This window comes from Puma concolor, chromosome B3, assembly GCF_028749965.1.
Source record: "Puma concolor isolate L17-30 chromosome B3, mPumCon1.1.hap2, whole genome shotgun sequence".
Classification (NCBI taxonomy): Eukaryota; Metazoa; Chordata; class Mammalia; order Carnivora; family Felidae; genus Puma; species Puma concolor.
Genome location: NC_141672.1, coordinates 88,107,420 through 88,131,621, shown reverse-complemented (window position 1 = coordinate 88,131,621; position 24,202 = coordinate 88,107,420). Strand labels below are relative to the sequence as shown.

At 38.9% G+C, this 24,202-nt stretch overlaps 1 protein-coding gene and 1 non-coding gene across 7 annotated transcripts in view; both read right to left on the bottom strand.

Annotated features, from left to right (window-relative positions):
• GANC (glucosidase alpha, neutral C) overlaps nt 1-24,202 on the bottom strand; it is a 76,918-nt gene that overhangs the window by 37,281 nt on the left and 15,435 nt on the right. For 5 of the 6 annotated variants that reach the window (XM_086710447.1, XM_086710444.1, XM_086710445.1 and 2 more), the window contains exons 5-11: nt 20,673-20,855; nt 16,812-16,970; nt 10,512-10,557; nt 6,416-6,482; nt 4,925-5,021; nt 3,049-3,229; nt 2,676-2,829 (exon numbers count right to left, since the gene is read on the bottom strand). In XM_086710447.1, the coding sequence (XP_086566573.1) occupies nt 2,676-2,829; nt 3,049-3,229; nt 4,925-5,021; nt 6,416-6,482; nt 10,512-10,557; nt 16,812-16,970; nt 20,673-20,855 (887 nt within the window). The remainder of the gene's footprint in view (nt 1-2,675; nt 2,830-3,048; nt 3,230-4,924; nt 5,022-6,415; nt 6,483-10,511; nt 10,558-16,811; nt 16,971-20,672; nt 20,856-24,202) is intronic. The other variant, XM_025918616.2, reaches the window with a different exon arrangement.
• On the bottom strand, nt 18,423-18,619 carry LOC112856702 (U2 spliceosomal RNA). Its single transcript, XR_003223249.1, has one exon. It is a non-coding gene; the product is annotated as a U2 spliceosomal RNA (small nuclear RNA).

Sequence of the window (24,202 nt, the reverse complement as noted above, 5' to 3'; positions counted from 1 at the left end):
TTTAAGAACTGGTTCATGTGATTGTGGGGGCTGGTAACTCTGAATTCCACGGCGCAAGCTGGCAGACCAAAGACCCAGGGAAGGTGCAGCTTACATATGAAGGCAGTCTGGAGACAGATACCTTTCTCTTTAGAGAGCCTCAGTCCTTTTCTCTTAAGGTTTTCAACTGATTGGATGAAGGTCACCCACGTTACTGAGAGTAATCTGCTTTAATCAAAGTCTATCAATATAACTAATAGTACTGACAGGATAATCTCATCTAAAAAATAGCTTCATAGTGACATCTAGACTAGTGTTTAACCAGATATCTGGGTACTGTGACCTAGGCAAGTTGACATATTAAATGCTATGTTTAGCTCTTTGAAATGCCAGAATGTTTCCACAGCAGCTGAACCATTTTATGTTCCCAACAGCAGTGTATGAGGTTCCAGTTTCTTCACATCCTCACCAATACTTACTATTTTCTATTAAAAAAAAATTTAGCCATCATAGTGGGTATGGAGTAGGATCTCATTGTGGTTTTAATTTTCACTTTCCTAATGACTAATGATGTTGAGAAACTTTTCATGTGCTTGTTAACCCATTTGTATATCTTTAGAGACTGTCTATTCAAGTACTGTGCCCATTTTAGAACTGAGTTATCTTTTTGTTGTACAGTTGTAAGGGTTCTTTATATATCCTAGATACTAGACTCTTAACAAATGTATGATTTGCAAATATTGTCCCCTATCCTGTATATTGCCTTTTACTTCCTTGATAATGTTCTTTGATACACAAAGGTTTTTAATTTTAATGAAGTCAAACTTACTTATTATTTCTTTCTGTTGCTCATGATTTTAGTGTCTTTTCTAAGAATCTGTTGCCAAATCCAAGGTCATGATGGTTTGCCCCTGTTTTCTTCTAAGAGTTTTACGGCTTTAGCTCTTATATTTATGTTGTTTATCTATTTTGAGTTTTTTGTGTGTGGTATGGTGTTTGGTAGGGTTCCAACTTCATCCTTTTGCATGTGTCTATCCACTTATCCTAGTACCATGTGTTTAAGAGACTATTCTTTCCCCAGTAAGTGGTCTTGAACCTTTGCTGAAATCAATTGGCCAGGGATATATGGGTTTATTTCTGGACTTCCAATTCTATTCCATTGGTCTATGTGTCCTATCCTTATACCAGTACCATATTGTTTGGATTACTTTACAGTAAGGCCTGAAACTGGGAAGTATAAGTCTGCCACCCCCAACCCCCCCACCCCAGAATTGTTTGGCTATTCGGGGCCCCTTGCAATTCCATATGAATTTGAAGATCAGCTTTCCCACTTTTTCAAAAAATGACTACCAGAATTTTGGTAGGGATTGAAGTGAATCTGTACATTGCTTTTGGTAGTATTGTCATCTTGATAATATTAAGACTTCCAATCCATGAACATAGGATGTCTTTCCATTTATTTAGGCCTGTTTAATTTCTTTCAAGAATGTTTTGTAGTTTTCAGTGTACAAGTCTTTCACTTCCTTGGTTAAATTTATTCCTAGGTAGTTTATTCTTTTGGATGTTATTGTAAATGGAATTGTTTTCTCAATTTCTGTTTTAGATTGTTCATTGCTGGTATTTAAAAACACAGCTGATTTTGTGTGTTTATCATGTACCCTGCAACTTTGGTGAAATTATTAGCTCTGGTAGTTTTTGTGGATTCTTTGGGATTTTCTTTTTTTTTTTTTAACTTTTTTTTAAATGTTTTCTTTTTATTTTTAAGAGAGAGAGAGAGAGAGAGAGAGAGAGCAAGCGCACTAGTGGAGGCAGGGCAGGGGGCAGGGTGCAGAGAGAGACACACACACACAGAATCTGAAGCAGGCTCCAGGCTGTGAGCTCTCAGCACAGAGCCCGATGCAGGGCTGAAACTCAAAAACCATGAGATCGTGACCTGAGCTAAAGTCAGACACTTAACTGATTGAGCCACCCAGGTGCCCCTATTCTTTGGGATTTTCTAACATGTTGGATCACATCATCTGTGAATAGAAATAATTTTACTTCTTCCTTTCCAGTTTGGATACCTTTTATTTCTTTTTCTTGTCTAACTTCTCTGGCTGAAACTTCCACTACAGTGTTCAATAGCAATGGTCAAAGTGGGCAGCTTTGTCTTGATTCTGATCTTTGGGGAAAGCTTGCAGTCTTTCACCACTGAATTGGGTGTTAGCTGTGGAGTTTTCATAAATGCCTTTTATCATGTTGAGGAACTTTCCTTCTATTCCTAGCCTTCTGAGCGTTTTTATCATGAAATAGTGCTGAATTTTGTCAAATGCTTTTTCCACATCAACAAAGATGATCTTTTACATCTTTTCAAGATAAAATGCTTTAGTGCTAAAACCAGTGGTATATTTCAATGGAGAAGAGAACATAGAAAAAGTTCAGGTTGGGACACTGATCATCTGAGATAAAGGCAAAGAAAGCCCAGGGCTTAAAGGCTCCAAGGAAAGTAGATGGAGTATTAGGGATTAGAGAATGGAGAGTTCTAGCCCCAGTGCAACATTTTACCAAGCTGAATGGGATAAAGGTGAGAAGAGAAATGCCTGCTTTTTGAAAAGCTTGGGCAAATTGTTTATAAATTCTATACAGTGTACAACAAATATTAACTGAAAATTAGGACACATGCAATAGGAGAAATATAATGAAACAAGAAGCTGTACCTGTAAGGTATGAGTACTGCTTGAAAACATCAGAAGGTGTAGGTCCTGTCAGCAGAAAAACATCAATGATTCCACTCTCTGACATCCAATGCACATCAGTTCGAGATCTGACCTTTTGTTTAGCTGCAACGGGGCCCATCTGGGTCAGTGTGTACTAGAAAAAGAATGGAATGAGGGTCTGAAAACTTTCCCTCTAGCTTACAACACTCATCCATATGTAAGTAACTGGTACATACTGTTAACTTTCACTTGATTATATTGCAAAGACTTTGGTGGCAGAGAATTGCCACTACAAAGCCCAGGGCTATGACTACGCTAGTTTTTTTTGTTTTGTTTTGTAAGTATGACATGCAGCCATGATCCATAAGCTCACCTTTACTGCAGGCTCTGTATTGATCTCCACTAGCGTTTCTGAGGCATTCAGCCAAAAAATGCCTAGAGTCCTGCCTGGTTTGTGGGCCAGGAGATAAGGCACTGAACCATAAATGCCCATTTTGTCATGTATTTTATATCCATAGACATCCAGATTATAAAGACGGTAAGCATCGCCATCACTGAAACAAAGATGGGACTATCATCAATTACAATCACAAATATATTATTAATGAATAGCATAGCTCCATTCTCCCCTGCAAACACTTGAGTCCTATGCATCTTTCAAGGCTTTACTCGTACTACTTTCCTAACCAACCAAGGTTAATGTGATTCTCCTCCTTTGATTCCTTTGGCATCCCCTTCTGTGACAACTAGCATGCATGGTCTCATAGATATCTTTTTCTTTCTTTTTCTTTCTTTTCTTTCTTTCTTTTCTTTTCTTTCTTTCTTTCTTTCTTTCTTTCTTTCTTTCTTTCTTTCTTTCTTTCTTTCAAGTTTATTTATTTTGAGAGAGACAGAGCAGGAGCAGGGGAGGGGCAGAGAGAGGGAGACAGAGAATCCCAACAAACACAAGAACTGTGAGATCATGACCTGAGCCGAAACCAAGAGTTGGCTACTTAACCGAATGAGCCACCCAGGTACCCCTTAGATATCTTTTCTGAATACCTCTTGTGAGGACTATTTCCTGTGAATCCTCTACAATAGAAGCACACGGTAAATATCATTGGCAAATTGTGTATTTCTCTGCTGCTAAAACAAAATGACAGATAGTGTCCTAACATGCTTCTACAGTACTGAGTAGGGAAAGATGGGGAACTGAATTGGGGTGGGAAGAATAGAGCTTGGCTTGGTGTGCGAGCAGCATAGTTTCTAATTCACTTGTTACCATGCCCAACTGTTGTGGAAACGGCATCTGAACCCTTGATCAGACTGTTTCTCTTTGGTTTTGCTTCCTTAGTCTGATGTCTTTGGCATTTACTTGTCAATAGTGTTAGTCTGAAATGATCCCCCTAAGGGAATCAAAGGTGACATGAGATGCCACAATTTTTCTTGTTTTTTAATGTTTTATTATTTTTGAGAGAGAAGAGAGCACAAGCAGGGGAGGGCGAGTGAGAGGGGGGAGGACAGAGGAGCCAAAGCAGGCTCTGCACTGACAGCAGCAGGCCTGATGTGAGGGGCTTGCACTCATGAACCATGAGATCGTGACGTGAGCCGAAGCTGGACGCTCAACTGACTGAGCCACCCAAGGGCCACAAGATGCCACAATGTCTCATTCTCTGGCTCAGAGGTTGGTAAACACCTTTTTCTAGATCAGTGATTTTCACCCTGTATTCTCCCCAGGTTCCGCAGAAAAGCCTAGAGAGGTGAAAGCAAAACCTAGGGAGGTGGTATGATGAAGCTCTCTCTCCTGCTTCAACCACAATAGTTCCATATTCTTACTTCCTCTGTATATTTTTAGGTTCAGAATTACAGTTTTATAGTTCTCAATTTTTTGCCAAAAATAAGATAAAAATGGAAAACCACTGCTCAAGGAGGACAAGACCAGGCACATATTGGCTCAGGCTCAGACATCTCACATATTTTCCCTTCAAACTTTTACAGTCCAGGGGTGCCTGAGTGGCTCAGTTGATTAAGCATCTGACTTTGGCTCAGGGCATGATCTCAGTTTGTGGGTTCGAGCCCCGCATTGGGCTCTGTGCTGACAGTTCAGAGCCTGGAGCCTGCTTCGGATTCTGTGTCTCCCTCTCTCTCTACTCTTCCCCCGCTCATGCTCTATCTCTCTCTCCTTCAAAAATAAATAAACATTTAAAAAAAAAAACCTCTTACAGTCCAGAAACCAGAGCATCCTGTAAGAATTTTTGTTTTCACTTTACCCAGTATTTTTAAGTTGGTGTGATTCTGCATGTTGTGGGATCCCGTAAAGATGCTCAAATCCGTGCAAGGAGAAATCCAAACCAATGGAGGCAGGGCCTGTAAGGACCAGGATATAGAATTTTGCTTCTTAATGGGACAATCATTTAAGGAAACTCAGTTACTTATGAGTGTAGCAAGATGACTAGACTAGGGATTGAGAGACCTGAATTTGCCCTGATCAATCAGTAAATCATGGTGTGCCCTTTCTGTAAGATGTTACATTTAGGTACTGTGGGGATACAAACATACACAAGGCAAAGTTCTGGTCACTTGTTAGTGTTTCCTTAGCTATATGCTTGAAGCTCTCTGTGTTCTCATTTACAGTAAATATTCTTTCGATCTGTAAGGCATACCTATAAAGTTTTAGATTTTTTTTTTCTAATCTAAAATTTCCTAAAATGTACTTCATGCTTCTTTGCATTAGGAAACAAAGGATACTGAGCAATTTTAATCTTCACTAGATGAAAGACTGGATGTCTTCTGCCTGGTCATTTATTCTTACTGCATACAGGGACTATAATGCCAAGACCATCAGGAGGATCTTCCCTGGCTCCTCAAAATATCCCTTCCCTATGACTGTAGATACGTTTTTGGTTTTGTTTTTAACCAAAGACAAGGTCCTTTATTTAACAATTATTTTAGAAATATGGGAAAAATGCAAGTAACTAGGAGAGATAACAGACTTAAATTCACTCTTAGGTAAAAGTATTTGACATCAAATGGTCCTTATTTAAAGGAATTTATGGAAAGGGGGTGCTATAGTGAAGGTAAAAAACATTATGATGTTACAGAAAGGAAAGCCCGATGGCCCCCCTACTTATAAACTTTGGACACATTGTCAGCCCTGATCATTATACTAAGTTATAGATACAGATGCTAGAACAGCAATTCTCAAGGAGTTAGGGAGGATCTGTTATCCTACTGGGTAGGAAGGAGGAAGGAGGAAAGTGAGTATTTCTTCCAACTATATAAGCTCCAAGTATCTGAACCATATATCCAAAAGAGACAAACTTTTCACTCCCCACCACACACATACTATCCCTAAGTCTAGTGAGAAATTTCACAGATGGGTATGTGATACTTGTGTGAATGATGGGGAGGCTTGGAAAAGGTTGAGAACCAATGGCTTGGAATATTGGAGCTAATGAGCTTTAGAATTTTGTTTCTCATCACTTGACTCTCATAAAAATAGAATGTGGGATTTGCGGCTGTCTGTATACTGAGTAGTACCAGCAGTGTGCTGACCTAGGCCCTTAACATGAGACCACTGAAGGTACATACTATTTCTCTGTTGATATACATTATTGAACAATAAAGGACCCAAATCTGACATTTCTGTTCCCCTTACAGAAATCACTTCTTTAGGTGCCAGAGCTCAAGGGACTTATAGGTAGCAACATTTAGTGATTTTGGCAAGATCTGCTTTAATACTACACAAGTTTCAATTTTACCATTAACTTTGACATCCACAAATTTTCCGAATTTCTCCTCCCACAAGCCTAGATCCTCTTGGTTTTCCTGGTGGCACAAAAAAAGGAGCAAATTGAGTTTATACATTGCAACAAATGTGGTTACCACAACAGTACATTTTGTTTGGATTATTAAAAAATTAGACTGAGAAAATGAGTCTGTCTTTTAAAAGACCACTTTGTGGGGCACCTGGGTGGCTCAGTCGGTTAAGTGCCCAACTTCAGCTCAGGTCATGATCTCACTGCTCTGAGTTTGAGCCCTGCATCGGCCTCTGTGCTGACAGCTCAGAGCCTGGAGCCTGCTTCAGATTGTGTGTCTCCCTCTCTCTCTGCCCCTACCCCGCTCATGCTCTTTCTTTCAAAATTGGATGGATGTTAAAAAATGTTAAAAGACCTGTTTGTGATGTCAGTATATTTAACAAATTTGATCTGTGTTCTACATAAATGGCAGTAATCATCTTCCTTATGAACTGAAGCTGACATGAATATGATTTTTTATTGTGGTAGAATAGACCTAACATAAAATTTGCCATTTTAATTATTTATTTACTATTCATTTTAAACATTTTATTTATTTATTTTTTAAGTAATCTCTACACCCGATGTGGGGCTTGAACTCACAACCCTGAAATGAGGAGTTGCATGCTCTACTGATTGAGCTAGCCAGGTGTGCTACCCCACCCCCCCCTTTTTTTTTCATTTTTACCATTTTATGTAATTTAATTAATTAATTAATTAATTAATTTGAGAGAGAGGGTGCAAGTGAGAGAGGGACAGAGAGAGAGAGAGAATCCCACAAGGGGCAGAGAGGGAGAGAGAGAGAAATGGGGCTCACATGAGTGTGGCTTGAGCTCACCCAAAGGAGGGCTCAGGCTCACCCTATGTGGAGCTTGGCTCAAACTCACAAATCATGAGATCATTACCCGAGCTGAAGTCCAATGCTTAACTGACTGAGCCACCCAGGTGCCCCTCATTTTCACCATTTTAAAGTGACATTAAGTACATTCACATTGTTGTGCAACTATCATCACCATCTATCTCCAGAACTGTTACATCTTCCCAAACTGAACCTCCACACCCATTAAACAATAGCTCCCCGTTTCTTCCTCCCTCAGCTCCTGACAACCACCCTTCTACTTCCTGTCTCTATGTGACTACTATAGATACATAGATTTCTTATAACTAGAGTCATATAGTATTTGTCTTTTTGTGACTGCTTATTTCACCTAGTATAATATCTTCAAGATTCATCCATTTTGTAGCATATGTCAGAATTGCCTTCCTTTTTAAGGTCGAGTAACATTCCGCTGTATGTATATACCACATTTTGTGTGCACATTCATCTGTCAGTGACTCTTGGGTTGCTGGACTGTTTTCACCTTTTGGCTACTGTGAATGATGCTTCTAAGAACACAAGTATACAAATATTTGCTTGAGTCCCTACTTTCCCTTTCAGATATAAATCCATGAGTGAAATTGCTGGATCATATTGTAATTCTATATAATTCTGAGGAATTGTTTGACATGAGTATCTTTACACAGGCCAAAATGCTGTGAAAGCACTTTGAAAAATGCAGTCTTGGGGCACCTGGGTGGCTCAGTCAGTTAAGCATCTGAGTTCAGCTCAGGTCATGATCTTATGGTTCATGGGTTCGAGCCCTATGCTGGGCTCTGTGCTGACAGCTTGGAACCTGGAGCCTACTTCAGATTCTGTGTCTCCCTCTCTCTCTGCCCCTCCCCCACTTATCCTCTGACTCTCTTTGTTTCTCTCTCTCTGATAAATAAATAAGCAATAAAAAAAATTTTTAAAAGGGCACCTGGGTGGCTCAGTTGGTTAAGTGACCAACTTCAGCTCAGGTCATGATCTCACTGCTCTGAGTTCTAGCCCTGCATCGGCCTCTGTGCTGACAGCTCGGAGCCTGGAGCCTGCTTTGGATTCTGCCTCTGTCTCTCTGCCCCTATCCTGCTCAGGCTCTTTCTCTCTCTCTCTCTCAAATATAAATAAACATGAAAAAATTTTAAAAATATATTTAAAAAAAGAAAAATTCGGTCTTTACATAAGTAAGATCTTTTAAATCCTTTTTTTTTTTTTTCTTGTAAACGTGTGAGGCACAACATTGAGAATCAAATAACTTAGGTCAAAAAGCAAACATTTTGGCTGAGGTGGGTACTTTGCCGCCCTCCTTCAATTAGCCAAACTATGTGAGAAGTGAGGCTGTTCAGGTTCACAATCTTTTGATGTAGAGCCCAAAACTTTCTTGGCTCTACAAGTTTCCTTTCTTGGCTTTACAAGTTTCATGCTTCCTCTCTGGCAGAATGAAGAAGTTTTCTAAAAATTGTATGTGTGCATGAAATGTATGTTTCTTTTTTATTTATTTATTTATTTTTTACATTTATTTAGTTTTGAGAGACAGAGAGAGACACAGCATGAGCAGGGGAGGGGCAGAGACAGAGAGGCGGACAGAATCAGAAGCAGGTTCCAGGCTCTGAAATGTCAGCAGAGAGCCCAACGCAGGGCTCAAACCCACGAGCCATGAGATCATGACCCGAGTAGAAGTTGGACACTTAACCGACTGAGCCACCCAGGAGCCCCGAAATGCATGTTTCTTTTTAAAAATGAGCCCCTTGCCCATTTCTAGGTGGTTTCTTCATAATTATAAGCTTGTGTAAAGTGAGCTTCTGTGTGTGTGTGTGTGTGTGTGTGTGTGTGTGTGTGTGTGTGTTTAAATCACATCTGAATTCTTATTGTAGGGACTATTATTCTGGGGTCTGTGGATGGCCTTTAGAGTTTGTGAACTCCCTCAAACAGTATAAAAATTCTGTTTTATAGCGAAGGCTCACAGCCTTCAGCAGATTCTTTGCATCTGTGATGCAAAACCACTATTTAAGCTATCTAATTAGAGGTCTCCCCACAGCTGATTTGACATATTGTCACAAAACTGTCTAAGGCTATGTCTTAGTTGTCCTTCTCTATTTGGAAATGGAAAAAATATTCTCTCTCCTATTCATCAGCATGGGTCAGTCCTCAAGAGGAAGAAGCATGTCCTTACTGCACTGGAAATATGTTTCACTATTCCTGGTGGCCATACCTACTGTCAGGGATCCTTCAAAGATGCATGTGGCTTTGGATGAAGAGAAGATTTCTGGAATATTCATTTTTCATAATTCAGCTAAAATAATCCTTTAAAAACAGACATCAGACCATGTATCTCTGCTGCTTACAACCTTTCCATAGTTTTCCTTTGCTCTTAGGTTACCTAAGTCGAAAAAGGTTAACAAGACATAAAAGAATGCCAGCTTCATGGTAATGGGGGACTTTGATTTATTCAATGATATCTCACCAATTCCTTGAACAGTGCCTGGCATATAGGAAATACTCAACAAATATTTGTCTACTAAAAGAATTATTGTAAGACTTTCCACTGAATTGCCCCTGCCTATCTCTCTGGCCTTGTTAACACAACACTGTTTCCTTTGCTTTTCTTTTTCCTGCTAAAATATATACATATATATTTTTTAAATTTCTTCAAATGTGCTCCTTCCTACCTCAAGCTCTTTGAATATGAAATCCCCTGTATCTGGAATAGTGTTTTTCCACCTTTTGACTAGCTTATGTATCTTCATGCATCAGTTTTAGCTGTTAAGTCATTTCCTACAGGAGGTCTTTCCTGACCCTCATCTTGGTCAAGTTCCTTGCTATCTTCTCCTATAGCACTCTTTTGTAACACTCCTCATGCTTGTACTTGTCAGAGTCTGTCTTTCCCATTAGATTCTAAGATTCCTGAGGACAGGTTGAGATTTGTTTTATTCATGGCTGATTGTTCTTGCCTAGCATAATTTTTTGAGCTGGCACAAAAGCAGGCACTCAAGAATTACCTGTTTTATGAATGAATGAATACACGAGTAGACGAATGAATCAATGAAACAATAAGGTGAGCAAGAGATAGATGGTCTCATTTATATGCAGTATTTATCAAGTACCCATTTGTAAGAAGAAGGGAAGAACAGAACAATTATATCCCACATACTGATGGTGAAAGAGATTTGAAAAAAAGATAAATTGCTCAATCTGTATTACCTGAGAAGCATCAACTGATGTGTCCTCCTTATTTTCTTTGGTAGCTCTGTTTTAATATAAATAAAGTTGTTTTACTCAAGGGAAGACTAACAGAATTTTGTTCAATGATAAAGATTTTAATTTCTAACTTTGAGACCCCATAAATTATGTCTTTTAACTTATTAAAATAATTATAAAAATAAGTTTATGAAATTGAGGAACATTTATGATGAACATTAATCCAATAGCTTGATTTGTTAAAATGTAATATGTTTGAATTTTCTTATTAACCCTTAAAAAACTTTATCAGTTTTTTATTATACATGTAATACATAATACAATATCAAAACAAAATATAAGCAAGCAAAGTGGAACACTGCTCCCCTCTCTCCAATGTTAACCTCCTACAAAGCAACATAATGCACTGTCTTCCAATTTAATTGTAACAATTTAAACTATCGGGCATACGTGGATTTGAGTGCTCATTTCTCCCCGTTCTTAACAATACTGGACCTTATACAATTTTAAAATCGTTGCCAGGGGTGCCTGGATGGCTCTGTCAGTTAAGTGTCTGACTTCGGCTCAGGTCCCGATCTCACAGTCCATGAGTTCGAGCCCCCCATCGGGCTCTGTGCTGACAGCCTGGAGCCTGCTTCAGATTCTGTGTCTCCCTCTCTCTCTGCCCCTCCCCCACTCTCACTCTGTCTCTGTCTCTCTCAAAAATAAAGATTAAAAAAAAAATCTAAAAATAAAAACAAAAATCGTTGGCAGTCTAAAATTTTAGACAAGGTAATGCATTTCACTTTGAATTTCTTTCATTAATGACGTAAAGTGCTTTTGTATACATTAAATGGCATTTCTATTTCTTCTGTGAATTGTCTATTCACCCTCATTATACATTAATTTTTTTAGTGTAAAATACAGTACGAATATAGAAGAGTATATAAGTTCAGAGGTTAAAAATGAATACTAAAGTAACGACTACGAAGCCACATAAGCAACAGACTTGTTCGTCTGGCATCATAGCGCCTCTCCTCAAATGTATCATCCATCTCCTCGCTGTGCTCTTCAGAGGAACCGCTTTACCAAGTTTTGTGTGGAATCACTCCCTTGCTGTTTTTTTATTCCATTCCCACGAGTGTACGAGTCCTCAAACGCACATTTGGCTTTGCCTTAAAAATTTTTTGATATTAAAAAATTTTGATATTCATCATGTTAATATATGTTGCTGCAGTTTGTATCACCCATTGTTTATTTGCGTGTTCCTCTTTTTCTTATCGATTTGTATAAGTTCTTCCTATAGATGCATATTAATTTTTGAATTCTTATACATGTTAAAAATTTGTGGTGAAATTTAAGACAACTAGTATGTTGCCTTTTGATTTTATTTCATTAAAAAAATTTTTTTTAACATTTGTTTACTTTTGAGAGAGACAGAGAGAGACAGCGTGAGCAGGGGAGGGGCAGAGAGAGAGGGAGACACAGAATCCAAAGCAGGCTCCAGGCTCTGAGCTGTCAGCACAGAGCCCCATGCGAGGCTGGAACCCACAAACCATGAGATCATGACCTGAGCTGAAGTGGACACTTAACCTACTGAGCCACCCAGGTATCCCCGGTGCCTTTTAATTAAAAAAAAAAATTAACTAATTTTATTTTTTACAACAGTTTTAGGTTCACAGCAAAACCAAGCAGAAAGTGTAGAGTTCTCATATGACCAACTGTCCCTACACACTCACAGTCTCCCCCGCTGTCAACATCTTGTACCAGAGTGCTACATTTATTACAATCAATGAACCTGCACTGACACATCATTATCACCCCAAGTCCATAGTTTATATTAGGGTTCATTCTTGGCATTGTACATTCTATGGATTTTGACAAATGTATCATGACATTTACCCACCACTGTAGTATCATACAGAGTAATTTCACTGCCCTTAAAATCTGTGTTCTGCTTAGGTATCCCTTTGGCTTACTTAACCCCTGGAAACTACTGATCTTTTTACTATCTCCATAATTTTCCCTTTTCCAGAATTTTATATAGTTGGAAACATAGAGTAGGTAGCCTTTTTCAGATTGGCTTCTTTCACTTAGTAAAACTTGCATTTGAGTTCCCTCCATGTCTTTTCATGGCTTGATAGTTCATTTCTTTTAGGTACTGAATAATATTCTATTATTTGGATGTACCATAGTTTATTCATCTACTGAAGGATATCCTGACGGCTTCTAAGTTTTGGCAATTATGAATAAAATTGCTATAAATATCCATGAGCAGGTTTTTGTGTAGACATAGATTTCCATCTCCTTTGGGTAAATAACAAGAAGCATGATTGTTGAATTATATGGTAAGAGTATGTTTAGTTTTGTAAGAAATTATCAAACTGTCTTCCAACATGACTATATCATTTTGCAGCCCCAACAGCAATTAATGTGAGTTCCTGTTGTTCCACATCCTCCCCACCATTTTGTTACCAGTGTTCTGGATTTTGGTCATTCTAACAGATATGTAATGGTTTCTTGTTTTAACTAATGACATATGATGTTGAACATCTTTTCATATGCTTACCTGCCATCTGTTTATCTTTTTTGGTAAGGTTTCTGTTCAACTCCTTTGTACATTTTTGAGTGTTCACTTTCTTACTGTTGAATTTTAAGAGTTCTTTGTATATTTTGGATAGCAGTCCTTTATTTGATGTGTTTTTTGCAGGTATTTCTTCCTAGTCTGTGGCTTATCTTCTTATTTCCTTGTCATTGTTTTTCACAGAGCAATAGTTTTTAATTTTTTTAAATTTATTTTTATTATCTTTAAAAGTTTTTTTAAATTTTATTTTAGAGAGAGATAGAGCATGAGCCAGGGAGAGGGGCAGAGGGAGAGAGAGAGAGAATCTCAAGCAGGCTCCATGTTCAGTGTGGAGCCCAATGCAGGCTCAATGCCATGACCCTGGGATCATGACCTGAGCCAAAATCAGGAGTTGGACCCTCAACTGACTAAGCCACCCGGGTACCCCTAGTTTTTAATTTTAATGAAGCCTAATTTATCAATTATTTCTTTCGTGAATCATGACTTTGGTGGTATATTAAAAAATCATCACCATACCCAAGATCATCTAGGTTTTCTTCTGTTATCTTCTAGGAGTTTTATAGTTTTTATTTTACATTTAGATCTATGATCTATTTTGAGGTTTTTTTTTTAATACTTAAAAAGTGGAGACCAAAGCAGGGCTTGAATTCATGACCCTGAGATCAAGCCCCTGAGCTGAGATCATGAGTCAGACGCTTACTGACTGAGCCCCTCAGGTGTGTGAAGGGTGTAAGGTCTGTGCCTAGATTCATTTTTAAATATATTTTGATTCAAGTAAAATTAATATACAGTATCATATTAGTTTGAGGTATACAGTATAATGATTCAATTTCTACACATTACCCAATACTCATCACAGTAAGTATACTCCTAATCCCCTTCATCTGTTTCACCCATCCCCCCCTCACCTCCCCTCTGGCAATGCCCAGTTTGTTCTCTGTATTTAAGAGTCTGGTTTTTTTTTTTTTTTTTTTGTCTTTTTATTTGTTCATTTGTTTTGCTTCTTATATTCCACACATGAGTGAAATTATTAGGTATCTGTCTTTGTCGGACTGACTTTACTTATCATGGTACCTTCTAGATCTGTCCATGTTGTTGCAAATGGCAAGATTTCATCCCTTTTCACGGCTGAGTAATATTGTGCGCGCGCGCGTGTGTGTGTGTGTAGACACTGTCTTCTTTATCCATTCATTTATGGATGGACACTTGGGTTGCATCCATATCTTGACTACTGCAAATAATGCTGCACATATCTTTTTGAATTAGTGTTTTTGTTTTCTTTGGTTAAATACCTAGTAGCCAACGCCATTTATTGAAGAGCTGTCTTTTCCCCATTGTATGTTCTTCCTTCCTTTGTTGAAGATTGACTGTATATGCATGTATTTATTTCTGGACTCTCTATTGTGTTCCAAAACTCTGCATGTTTTGTTTTTGTGCCAATACCATACTGTTTTGATAACTGTATCTTTGTAGTATACTTTGAAATCAAGGAACATGATACCTCTAATTTTGTTCTTCTTTCTCAAGATTGCTTTGGCTATTTGGAATCTTTTGTGGTTCTGTACAAATTTTAGGATTATTTGTTCTATTTCTGAGAAAAATTCCATTGGTATTTTGATAGAAATTACATTCAATCTGCAGACCGCTTTGGGTAGTATGGATATTTTAACAATATTAATTCTTCCAATCCATGAGCAGTGTACCTTTCCATTTACTTGTGCTGTCTTCAGTTTCTTTCATCAATGTCTTATAGATTTCAGGGTTCACGTCTTTCACCCCCTTGGTTACATTTAACCCTAGTTATTTTATTCATTTTGATGCAATTGCAAATGGGATTGTTTTCTTAATTACTCTTTCTGATAGTTCATTATAAGTATATAAAAAATGCAACAGATTTCTGTATATTTGTTTTGTATCCTGTATTAGTGAATTAATTTATTAATTCAAAGAGTTTTTAAAAATGATTTATGTGGGGGCACCTGGGTGGCTTGGTCGGTTAAGCGTCCGACTTCGGCTCAGGTCATGATCTCAGGGTCCGTGAGTTCGAGCCCCACGTAGGGCTCTGTGCTGACAGCTCAGAGCCTGGAGCCTGTTTCAGATTCTGTGACTCCCTCTCTCTCTGCCCCTCCCCTGTTCATGCTCTGTCTCTCTCTGTCTCAAAAATAAATAAAGGTTTAAAAAAAAAAGAGAAAAAAATGATTTACGTGTTTATTTTTGGTAGAATCTTTAGTGTTTTCTGTATACAATATCACGTAGTCTTCACATAGTGACAATTTTACTTCTTTTCCCATTTAGAGGGCTTTTATTTCTTTTTCTTGTTTTATTGCTGTGTTTAGGATTCCAGTATTTTTGAATAAAAGTGACAAGAGTGGGCATCCTTGTTTTGTTCGTGTTCTAAGAGAAAAGGCTTTCAGCTTTTCACTGTTGAGTATGATGTTAGCTGTGGGTTGCCATACGTGGCATTTATTATGTTGAGGTATGTTCCTTCCATACCAACTTTGTTGAAAGATTTTTTATAATGAATGATGTTGAATTTTATCAAATTCCATTTCTGCATCTACTGAGATAATCATATGATTTTTATCCTTATTTTTGTTAATGTGGTGTATCATGTTGCTTAATTTGTGGATATTGAACCATCCTTTTATCCTTAGAATAAGTCTCATTTGATCATGATGTCCATGATTCTTTTAAAGCATTATTGAATTTGGTTTGCTAATATTTTGTGTAGGGTTTTTATATCAATGTTCATCAAGAATATTGGCCTGTAATTAATTTTTTTTTTTTTTTTTTTTTTTTTTTTGGTATTGGTTTTGGTATTAAGGCAATTCTGGCCTCATAGAATGAGTTTGGAAGCATTAAGTCTTCTTCAATTTTTTGGAATATTTTGAGAAGAACAGATATTAACTCTTCAAAGGTTTTGTAGAATTCACCTATGAAGTCATTGTCTAGTCCTAGCCTTTTGTTTGCTAGGCGTTTTTGGATTACTGTTTCAATTTCATTACTCACAATTCGTTCACATTTTCTATTTTTTCTTGATGCAGCCTTGGAAGGCTGTATGTTTTAGGAATTTATCCACTTCTTCTAGGTTCTCCTATTTGCTGGCATGTAAATGCTTGTAGTTGTCTCTTATGATCCTTTTTATTTCTGTGGTATTGACTGTAACTTCTCTTTCATTTGATTTTATTTATTTGGGCCCTCTATTTTTCTTGATGAGTCTGGATAAAGTTTTATCAATTTTGTTATCTTTTCAAAGAACCAGGTACCCCCCATTATTTCTCTAAATAGAGTTTCTGTCCCTTTCTCTCTCTCTTCTCCTTCTGGGACCCCTATAATGTGAATGTCCGTATGCTTAATGTCCCAGTGGTCCCTTAAACTACGCTCATTTTTTTTAGAGGCTTCTGGGTGGCTGAGTGGATTGGGCGTTCGACTTCGGCCAGGTCATGATCTCATGGTTTGTGGGTTCGAGCCCCGCATCAGGCCTGTGCTGACAGCTCAGGGCCTGGAGCCTGCTTTGAATTCTGTGTCTCCCTCTCTCTCTGTCCCTTCCCTACTCACACTCTGTCTCTCTCTGTCTCTCAAAAATAAATAAGCATTGGAAAAAAGTTTTTTTAATAAATTAAATTATTAAATTAAAATTAAATTAAATTATTAAATAAAAATTTTTAATAAATAAACTATGTTCATTTTTTTTAAATTCTTTTTTCTTTTTGCTGTTCTGATGGGGAGATTTACACTACCTGTCTTCCAGATTGCTGATCTGTTCTTCTGCGTCATCTAATCTGCTGATTCCCTCTAGTGTATTTCTCATTTCAGTTATTTTATCCTTCAGCTGATGGGTTCTTTTTGTATTTTCTATCTCCTTATTGAAGTTTTCACTGTGTTCATCCATTCTTCTCCTGAATTTGGAGAACATTACTTTAAATTCTCTATCAAGCAGATTGCTTATCTGTTTTGTTTAGTTCTTTTTCTGAAGTTTTGTCTTGTTCTTTCATTTGGAATATATTCTTCTGTCTCCTCATTTTGCCTAAGTCTCTGTTTGCTTCTATGTATTAGGCAGATCAGTTACATCTCCTGATCTTGAAGGAGTGGTTTTATGCAGAAGGTGTCCTGTGGGCCCAGTAGCGCAAACACCCTCGTCACCCCGGTCAGGTGCCCCAAGAGCATTCCCTGTGTGGGCTGTGTGCACCTTCCTGTTGTGGCCAGGTTGCAACTGGTGCAAACTCACAGGTGTATGGGGCTATCCTCCAGCATGACTGTCTGTGAGTTCTGGCTGTGACTGCTATGGTCATACTGGTTAGTGGGGCTAGCCCCTGGCCCATCTGGCTGAGAGGCCTGATTGTGACTGTTGTGAATATGCTGGTGTGTGGGGTTGGTCCCTGGCATGGCTGGCTGTGAGGCCTGGCAATGACAGCTGTGAGTGCACTGGTGGGTGGGGCATGTCTCCTGCCTGGCTTGCTGCAGGGTCCAGCTGTGACTGCTGTAGGTGTTCTAGCGTGTGGGGATGACCTCCTTGGGCAGAGGTGCCAAGGAGGGGTTCTGGTCCCAGCTGGGGTTGCCTACTGCAAGTGCTGGGGTTGGAGGCTGCTTGGCAGGAGCTCTAATGTGAGCTAAAGTACCTGCCAGGAATGCCAGGGTGCAGAAACACTTGAGAAGGTCTTTAGGCTGGGAGGTGTCTTGGGTGGGACAAGTCTTCAGGGGAGCACTGGGGTGGGGTGAGTGGCACTAGCATAGTAAAGAGTGCCAGAACTGATATCCACTAATGCTGGGCCAACTAGGTAGAAGGAGTAAGAAAAATGGTACCCATCAGTGCATCTGTCCCTGGAGGACATTCCCACAGATACCTGCCATTCTGGCACATCCCCTAAAATTAGTGAATTTCCTTCACATGTAACCCAGGGATTTTTCACATGGTTGCCTCTGTGTTGGCACTCAGAGCAGGTGTGATTGTGCACATGCCATCAAAGAGCAGTGTGTCAGTTTCCTACTGCCCTCTGACTCTCTTGGACATATGCCCTGTTGGTTTTCAAAGCCAGACGTTAGGGGAGCTTGTCTTCCTGGTGCAGGTCCCCTGGCATATGGAGATTCATGTGGGACTCAGGCCTCTTCTTCCTCAGGGCAGGTCTCTCTGGTTGTAATATCCCTCCCACTTGTGGGTTGCTGCACTGGGGATGTGGAACCTGACTAAATAAACCATGTCTCTGCTCCTCCTACCTGGCACCTTAATGTGTCTTTTTCTTTATATCCTTAGTTGTATGTTCTGTTGTTAGTCTTTAGTTCATTCTCAGAGATCATTTTCTACGCGTAGTTGTAGAATTTTTTTTTGTACGATCTTTACTCCCCACCCAAGGGGTAGGTGCACTGTTCCTTAAGGTACTCCAATACCAGGTCAATGCGTGAAGTGGATGGAGCAAGCTCCTATTCCATCTCCTAGTTCCAAAAAATCCATTTAATATACTGTATTGTCCTCACATTGAGGGTGTAGCAGATATTAAACTGTTAAGGACAGCTGCTACACTTGATCTTAGCCAAAAGGCCGAGAAGTGATGTAGTTGTAGATTTGGATGTGTGTGTGGGAGGAGGTAAGCTCAAGATGTTCCTACTCTGTGATTTTTTTCATCTGGAATTCATTTTTCCTAATGTTGCGAGGCTTGGGTCTAACTTAAAAATTTTTCCAGGTGGATAATCTGATTTTCCTAACACAAATGTAAATGGTGGAAATACAAACTAGTTCACAACTTCTATAGGAGGTGATCTGGCAGCACGAGTCAAAATTACAAATTCACAAACCATTTGATCAGCAATTTTACTTCTACGACTCATCTATGTATATCCTTGCATGTATGCAAAATGATACATATATAAAGTTATCCATGAAGTGAGTAGCTGTAAAACAAGATTAGAAATAATTTTAAAGTCCACCAAGAGGAAATTTACTAAATGAATCATTGTGTAAGCATGCAAATGAAACTATATACCTGCTTTAAAGAAATTAGGAACTATCAAATTGGTAAAGAAGAAACAGCAAAGTGCAGAATAATGTATAAAGGTGGTATCATATGTGTCAAGAAAGGATAAAACAAAGAATATATATATCTTACTGGATGGACATAAATTATCTCTGGAAGGATACATAAAAAACTGGAAACACTGATTACTTTCAAAGACAGAACTAGATAGCTCAAGGACAAATGGTGAGGATATTTTTCACTATATACTCCTTTGTAGCATATGCTTATTCTAAAAAGATTAAGGCCCAATTTAGGTTATCACCTCTAAAACAAAAATAATGGTAGTTTATTAAAAGAAAAAATATTTTAAATATAAATAACCTGGGTACTGGGTTTACAGGTATTTGTTATGCTATTAGTATTTTTCAGTTAAAAAAAATAATTGAATATTCATAAGGTACTAACAAGCGGCAGAATTATGGGTATTTAAATTTTTCTTTTCAATATTTTCTATTTTTCCTATAATGAGCAGAAACTATCTCTGTAATAAGAAAACAAGATTTGGGGCACCTGGATGGCTCAGTCGGTTGAGCATCCGACTTCGGCTCAGGTCATGATCTCACAGTTCGTGGGTTTGAGCCCCGCATCAGGCTCTGTGCTGACTGCTTGCTCAGAGCCTGGAGCCCACTTCAGATTCTGTGTCTCCTTCTCTCTCTGCCCCTCCCCTGCTCACGCTTTGTCTCACTCTGTTTCTCAAAAATAAATAAATGTAAAAAAATAAAAAAAAAATAAGATTTATATTGTATGTTTGTTTTGAGAAAATAAGGTTTTTAAATATAAAAACCACTGTGTGGCAATAATGAATGTTCAATGCTTTCTACAGAACATATAAGATGTTAACTATTAGGATAAAAATAGAAAGAGCTACAGACTGGAGAATTTAAAAACAATATTGGTAAAAAAAAAAAATGGAAGAATCTTCCCCTATTACTATCTCCCAGTTCATGTGACCCTCATACAAACAGCTTTGATCGAGTGACTGTTTCCAGATAATTCTTGGAAATTATTCAAGTGTAAGTTAATTGAAGTTATTTTAAGGGGATACAATGAAGTTCTGCAGTCAGATGCTCTACCCCTGAGCTATACCCCCTAAAATGAAGTTCTGAAGACATATCAGTTCACATTAACATTTATCAGTTCTCAACAGAGAGTGCTTTTTAAGAGTAGACAATGCCATCAGTTAAACGCATGGGATGTGTTAGGAGGGTCAAGTTGCAAAAGTCTGCGAATCATTCTTGTCATCAAGCCTGCATTTATTTGCATGGGTGAAAAGATGAAATTTCTCAAAATAATATTCCAGTAAATAAGGTGAACTAAGTTTTCATGGTGATATATCAACTATTTAGGCAATTGATAATCATGATCAAGTTTTCTGACATTGTTTTGCTTTGTTTTAAAGAGAAAGAGGACAGGATGGTGGGGTGAGAGAATCATCAGCAGACTCCATGCTGACTATGAAGCCTGACATGGGGCTTGATCTCATGCCTCTGGGATTATGACCTGATCCAAAGTCAAGAGTCAGATGCTCGCCTGACTGAGCCACCCAAGCACCCCTCTTATGTTCTTATGCCAAGTAATGTGCAAAAATACCTTTTCTTGAGAGGAACTTGCAGGTGCTCAAAGTACAAGTGGCCCAGGGAGTTTATGCTCATCACAACCTCTTCTTCAGACACTAAATCTACCTTAAATGGGTTTGCTGTGATATGACACTTCAGATCTCCTTTTCCATCAGCCAATACCAGACTACCTGCATCCCCTGAGGATGAAATCAGCCTAGAAAACAAAGCAAGAAGAGAGAAATAGGTTTACATAGCTCAATGTGATTCTCAATTCAAATTAATGTGCAAATCCATATTCATGGGACATAGGGGTTTGGTGTCAGAAAGCCTAGACTGAATATAGCTCTATCATGCACCAGGAGTATAACTTTGGACAAGTTAGTCAGTCTATCCAGTTCTTAGTTTCCTCATCTGTAAAGTAGAAATAATAAAAGCAAGAACAAATAGAGCTTTTGGGGAGAACTGAGTGGGATGATGCATGCAAAGTACTTAAGTACTTGGCAGTGCCTGGCAAATAATAATATGTTAGCTATCATCATCATTTTCTTGGGCTGGACAGTCTAGGAACACTTTGGTGCACAGAGTCTAAACACTGCTTTTCTTTTTCATTACAACCAAATACTCAAAAACTAAGGAAATAACATAGATTGGGTTATTGACCCGGTGGGTTCATGGTGAGATGTAATCTCTCCTGACTCCCATCAGCTCTGATTTGAGAGCTAGACTGTTAGGATATTCCGGATCCCCAGAAATCATGTAAGCCCAGAGGCAGTCACTTAAAATCCTTCAGAGGTCTAGATATTTCTTTCTCTGGTGCACAGTCACTCTGGTAAATGGTCACATGCCTCCTTAGGGAAGGTGAGGAGGGATATTTTATGTTCTTATTATATTCTTGCAAACTCCTTCTCCCTGGATTCTAGGCAAGATACTTGGGTTCTGTTAACTGTCTGGAGTAGTATGAGAGTTGTATATCACTGTTCATCAAACCCAAATGCAGGGGCTCCTGGGTGGCTCAGTCGGTTGAGCATCTGACTCTTGATCTCGGCTCAGGTCATGATCTCATGGTTCGTGGGTTCGAGCCCTGTGTCAGGCTCTATGCTGGCAGTGCAGAGCCTGCTTGGGGTTCTGTCTCTCCCTCTGTCTGCCCCTTCCCCACTTGTACTCCCTTTCACTCTAAATAAATAAATAGCAAAATGGAATTCTTTTGATTGTTCCATCAAATAGGACTTTAATGCATCTATTTCAGTCCAGTGGACCCTTTGATACATTGCTCACTGCCCTGAGAGTTAAACATTTTGGGTACCATACATGCCCTGCTGCGCATTATGGAAACATGTTCACCTTGTCACTAATAACTAAATGCTGCTACTTTCATTATGCACCTGGAGTCTCACCATCTCCACTGAAATCGGGGAGCCCATTTTGATGGCATCATTTTCCACCATTATTTCTAGCTCTTAAAAGACATTCACTCACTACAATGCTTTCCAAGTGTTCCTTCATCAAGTTATTTCTCAGTGAAAGGAGTCTCTTTGGAACCCCTTGGAGAGCAAAATTAGGGGCTAGTTGTGCTGTTGCATATGACATATCCACTTCAACATCTTTATTTCCCTAAGTCTATGGATCATCTTTTCTACTCTGTGCCAAGGCTGAGCTGGTATCTCAGCTTCATTCAGCAGAGTCCATAGCTGAGTACAGATTATAATTAACCAACCAAGCAAATAATTAGACTCACTCCCAGCTGTCCAAGCTAGCACATCAAATTTAGATTCTTCGGTACCCATGTCAATAAATTTAATGTGGTCCTAAAATTATGTTCCTTTCTTTAGGAATCCCTCAGAATGCATTTCTATCTGTATTTCCTAGGTTTTTGCCTATATAAAATCTTATAATTCCTTAGGTGTAGTGTTTGACTGTAATTAGCTCCCTAGGCATGTTGGGCTCTGGTAGTGAGCTTAAAGGAAGGCAGTGAAGGGTGGTAGGGGTGAGGCACAATGAGCACTGTCATCCCCTTGGACAATATATCTTAGGTGAGGTCAACACAGGGTGTCCAAGCAAGGTAGGATCAGCTTTGTTAGAGGAAAAGGAGCTACTTCTGCTGGAATGGAAGGCTTGGTGGAATTCTGTTGATCACAGGTAGTAATTTAAGTAACTTTGCCATGGAATGCTGTGGTTTATTACCAGTTGTGTAGTTTGCTAGGTCTGCCACAACAAATACCCCATTGGGTGGCTTAAAGTACAGAAGTTTATTTTCTCACAATTTTGGTGGCTAGAAGTCCAAGATCAAAGTGTCAGCAAGTTTGGTTTCTTCTGAGACCTCTCTCCTTGGCTCTCAGATGGCCATCTTCTTGCTGTATCCTTACATAGTCATCCCTCTGTCTGTGTCAACTTGTGTCCTAATCTCCTCTCCTTATGGAACACTCTTCATATTGTATTACAGTCCACCCTAACAACCCCATTTTAACTAGTTACCTCTTCAAAGGTTCTACCTCTAAATATAGTCATTTTCTGAGGCACAGGGGTTGTGGCTTCAACATATGAGTTTTTTTTGGGGGGGGGGAGAACACAATTGAGCCCATAACACTAGTATCTTATCCTCTAATGATAACCAAGTCCTCGCTGCTTTCAAATCCAGCCAAAGCAGCTAACCAATCTCATATTCCCATCCTAGAGGGTCTGTTGCCTATACTTACTTCTGATACCAAAGGCTACATCAACCAAGATTCAACTGTACATTAAAGAAAAAATTCTGGGGGTGCCTGGGTGGGTCAGTCGGTTAAGTGTCTGACTTCAGCTCAGGTCATGATCTCGTGGATTGAGGGTTCAAGTCCAGCTGTGCTGGCAGCTCAGAGCCTGGAGCCTGCTAAGGATTCTGTGTCTCCTCTCTCTCTGCCCCTCCCCTGCTCATGCTCTGTCTCTCTCTCTATCTCTCTAAAAAATAAATAAACATTAAAAAAGCAAAGAAAAAATTCTGGCTATTTTAAGGGGAAAATAAGTAACTTAAGATGGGGGAATTGGGAGCTTATGACATCATTGGAAGCACTGAGGTAATAGGCTGGGCAGCCGGTAATGATCCCTAGAATACTACTGCATGGTCAGTTGAACTACTATTGCAGCTAGAATCAGGAAGTTGGATAATCAGAAGTCACTGTGGCAACTGCTGGGCTCCAAGATCATGCCATATTAGCTCCAGAGATGAATAAACAACTACCCTAACTAGTGTGCCTCTAGAGACATTCTAGAGCTGCCAAATCCATGCCAGCAAAATTGGAAACTCAGTTCTAAAATCAAGATACCTGTAAGTGCATCTGACTGGTAGAACCTGAATTATACCAGAAACTAGTTACATGAGGGTATGGGAAGTGGAGGAATGTATTTTTTAACTTTCTTGTTACTGCAGTAGCCAAAGGCCCTCTAGAAAGAGGTTGGAGTGGAAGCAGAACTAATACAGCATATTTACCACACAAAGCTAGTTATCATCCTGACCCCAAAACATGGCAATAACACAGAAAAAGAAAACTACAGACGAATTTTACTTAACACAGATGTAAAAATGTTAAA